This window comes from Pterocles gutturalis, unplaced genomic scaffold (genome assembly GCF_000699245.1).
Source record: "Pterocles gutturalis isolate BGI_N339 unplaced genomic scaffold, ASM69924v1 scaffold53232, whole genome shotgun sequence".
NCBI lineage: Eukaryota > Metazoa > Chordata > Aves > Pterocliformes > Pteroclidae > Pterocles > Pterocles gutturalis.
The window spans coordinates 1-2,197 of NW_010109708.1; the positions used below are offsets into that span (position 1 = coordinate 1).

Consider the following 2,197-nt stretch of genomic DNA (forward strand, 5'->3'; position numbering starts at 1 on the left):
GGCTCGGAGACTACCCCGTGCCTTCTTTTGTTGTTGCTCAGGTCAAAACGTGGTTTCAGAATCGCAGAGCCAAATGGAGGCGTCTAAAGCAGGTACGGGGATGTTTCCGTTTCTATAGAAATAAGTATTTTAATTGTCTTATCTTACTCCACGGTCGCCTATCCCAGGTTGTATGCAGAAGTCATCTGAAAAGCTGTTTAACCTCTTCACCTTGATTAAAAAGACAAATAGTCATGCTGGAATCCATGAGGGCTCGTTCAGGCAGCACTAACGTTAAAAGCTCCTAATGTAGTTCCTATATCAATTATGCCCCGCTTTCACACACTGCCTATTAAAACTCCACACTAATTGTTTTGTAAACCCATATGTTGTTTAGCCAATTAACACGGAGAAGATAAGTAATTGTCAGTAAATTACTTAAGCAGTTGTTTTGGTCTTTTAAATCGCCCTCTCTTAATAAACACAGGTCGATTTATTCTGCAAACGTTGGGAGAGGCAGGTACAAACGCCTTGTTTATTTTGAGGGGCCGCATGGAAAACTGAGCAGCTTTTACTTTTAATTTACAAATGGTTACAGTGTATGAGGCTGAGAGGCTGAAGCAGTTTCCCTTCCCTTAGAAATTGTGCTCAAGCAGATAAATCTTTTCTTCTGGCCCAGAGGACCCGATGCTGCTCGGCTGGGTTGAGGCCCCCTGGCTCAAAGATTTGTGAAAAATCCCTGCACTGTGGCCGAAGTCCGGCTTCAGTAGGTGTGACCAGTTTTGCTGGTCAATCAGCCTTTTAATATGAAAATAATAAGAAAATAAAACTAATCACAGTGCCACGCTCCAGATATATTTGTTCTGTGACCTTCCCCTGGATTTAACCTGTGCTTAAGTTGATTTTTGAATAAAACCGCTTTAGTCCAGCAAGAGGTGGGCTGGGTCTGCGGCACTGCCTCCTCAGCAGGGCCTGACCCGCGCCGCAGTGTCCAGAGAGCTTGCTTGGGATCTCGGCCATTTTAAGTCATTTCCTCCTTTTCATTCAGTCGCATCCTTTTCTCCGAGCCCGCACGGTTATATCATGGGTACGTGCCTCTGCCTGCTTTCTCTTAAGAGTATCATTTCATGCCCCCTTAGGGGACTGGGCTCCCCATACGGCTGCTGATGCAGGGCTACTCCTGCCTTCGGAAACAGGGTTTTGTTTTGATTTGTTTTTAATGGTGAGTGTTTTAATGTTGAGTTTTAGCTTAATTAGTAAATTTTTCCTGTTTGCTTTTGGGCTAATGATGGATTTGGCCTTCCCTCCTTTTGCTGCTAGCTGTAATTAAAGAAAGATCAGGGCAGGAGGAAGCTGTGTGTGGGTGTTTGTAGACTTATAATAAACATTTACTTTGCTAAAGACAAAAGTTCGGAGGTTCCTGGGCTCCGGCAGCTCCTGACTCTTTTGAAGTGGCTGTGCTAACCATCACAAGGGAGCCGTTATTCACAGCAGCGGCCCCTGTGGCTGCCGGGGAGCGGGATCAGAGCTGAGCCCCTGCGTGCGGCTGAGCCCTTGCCTGGCCCTGTCCTACTCCAGATGGGTTTATAGGCAGGAGGCCCAGGGAGCTAGTGGGACACCTGCCTTTTCCTGCAAGAAACCCAAAACAGTTTTCACACCCAGCACAGCTGGAATTCCCAAGCCTCCTGGCTCCGTGGCCCGTATTTATGTATAAAGCAGGCTTCTTTCATTGCAGGAGAACCCGCAGGCCACCAAAAAAGAAGAAGTGGAAGGTGCTGACAGTCACAGTGACCAGAGGCCTGAAAGCTGCCCGACCCCTGACCAGAAGGGGAAGGAGGTGTCCCTGGACGGCTCGCACTACACCCCCTCGCCCGCCTCACAGGAGGAGCTGGAGTCTGATGTCTCTGACGACTCCGATCAAGAAGTGGACATTGAAGGCGATAAAGGCTTTTACAATCCTACCCACTAATGGCCCCATGCGGAGAGTGGACCCTAAGTTGGCTTGCACTTTACCAGGGGCTGGTTTGGAAGAATATTATGCTACAGGAGAAAACTTCTACCGTTCCACTGAAAGAAAATAAACCAAATAGACTCATTTTATAATAAGCAGAGAAAGAAAGATGTATTTTCCCCAAACAGTCCATTTTTGGCAGGTCTCTAATTTGGTTAAAGGAACATGGTTTGTATTTAATTATTTGTAAAATATGTTTGTACATTA

At 46.5% G+C, this 2,197-nt stretch overlaps 1 protein-coding gene across 1 annotated transcript; it reads left to right on the forward strand.

The window, feature by feature from the left end:
• Nucleotides 1-5: 5 nt before the first annotated feature.
• HHEX (hematopoietically expressed homeobox) lies at nucleotides 6-1,948 on the forward strand (the record flags this gene model as incomplete). The annotated part of the gene is made up of 2 exons (XM_010073047.1): nucleotides 6-92; nucleotides 1,715-1,948. Coding segments are annotated over 2 exons (321 nt in total), but the record flags the coding sequence as incomplete, so codon positions are not given.
• Between the last annotated feature and the right edge of the window lie 249 nt (nucleotides 1,949-2,197).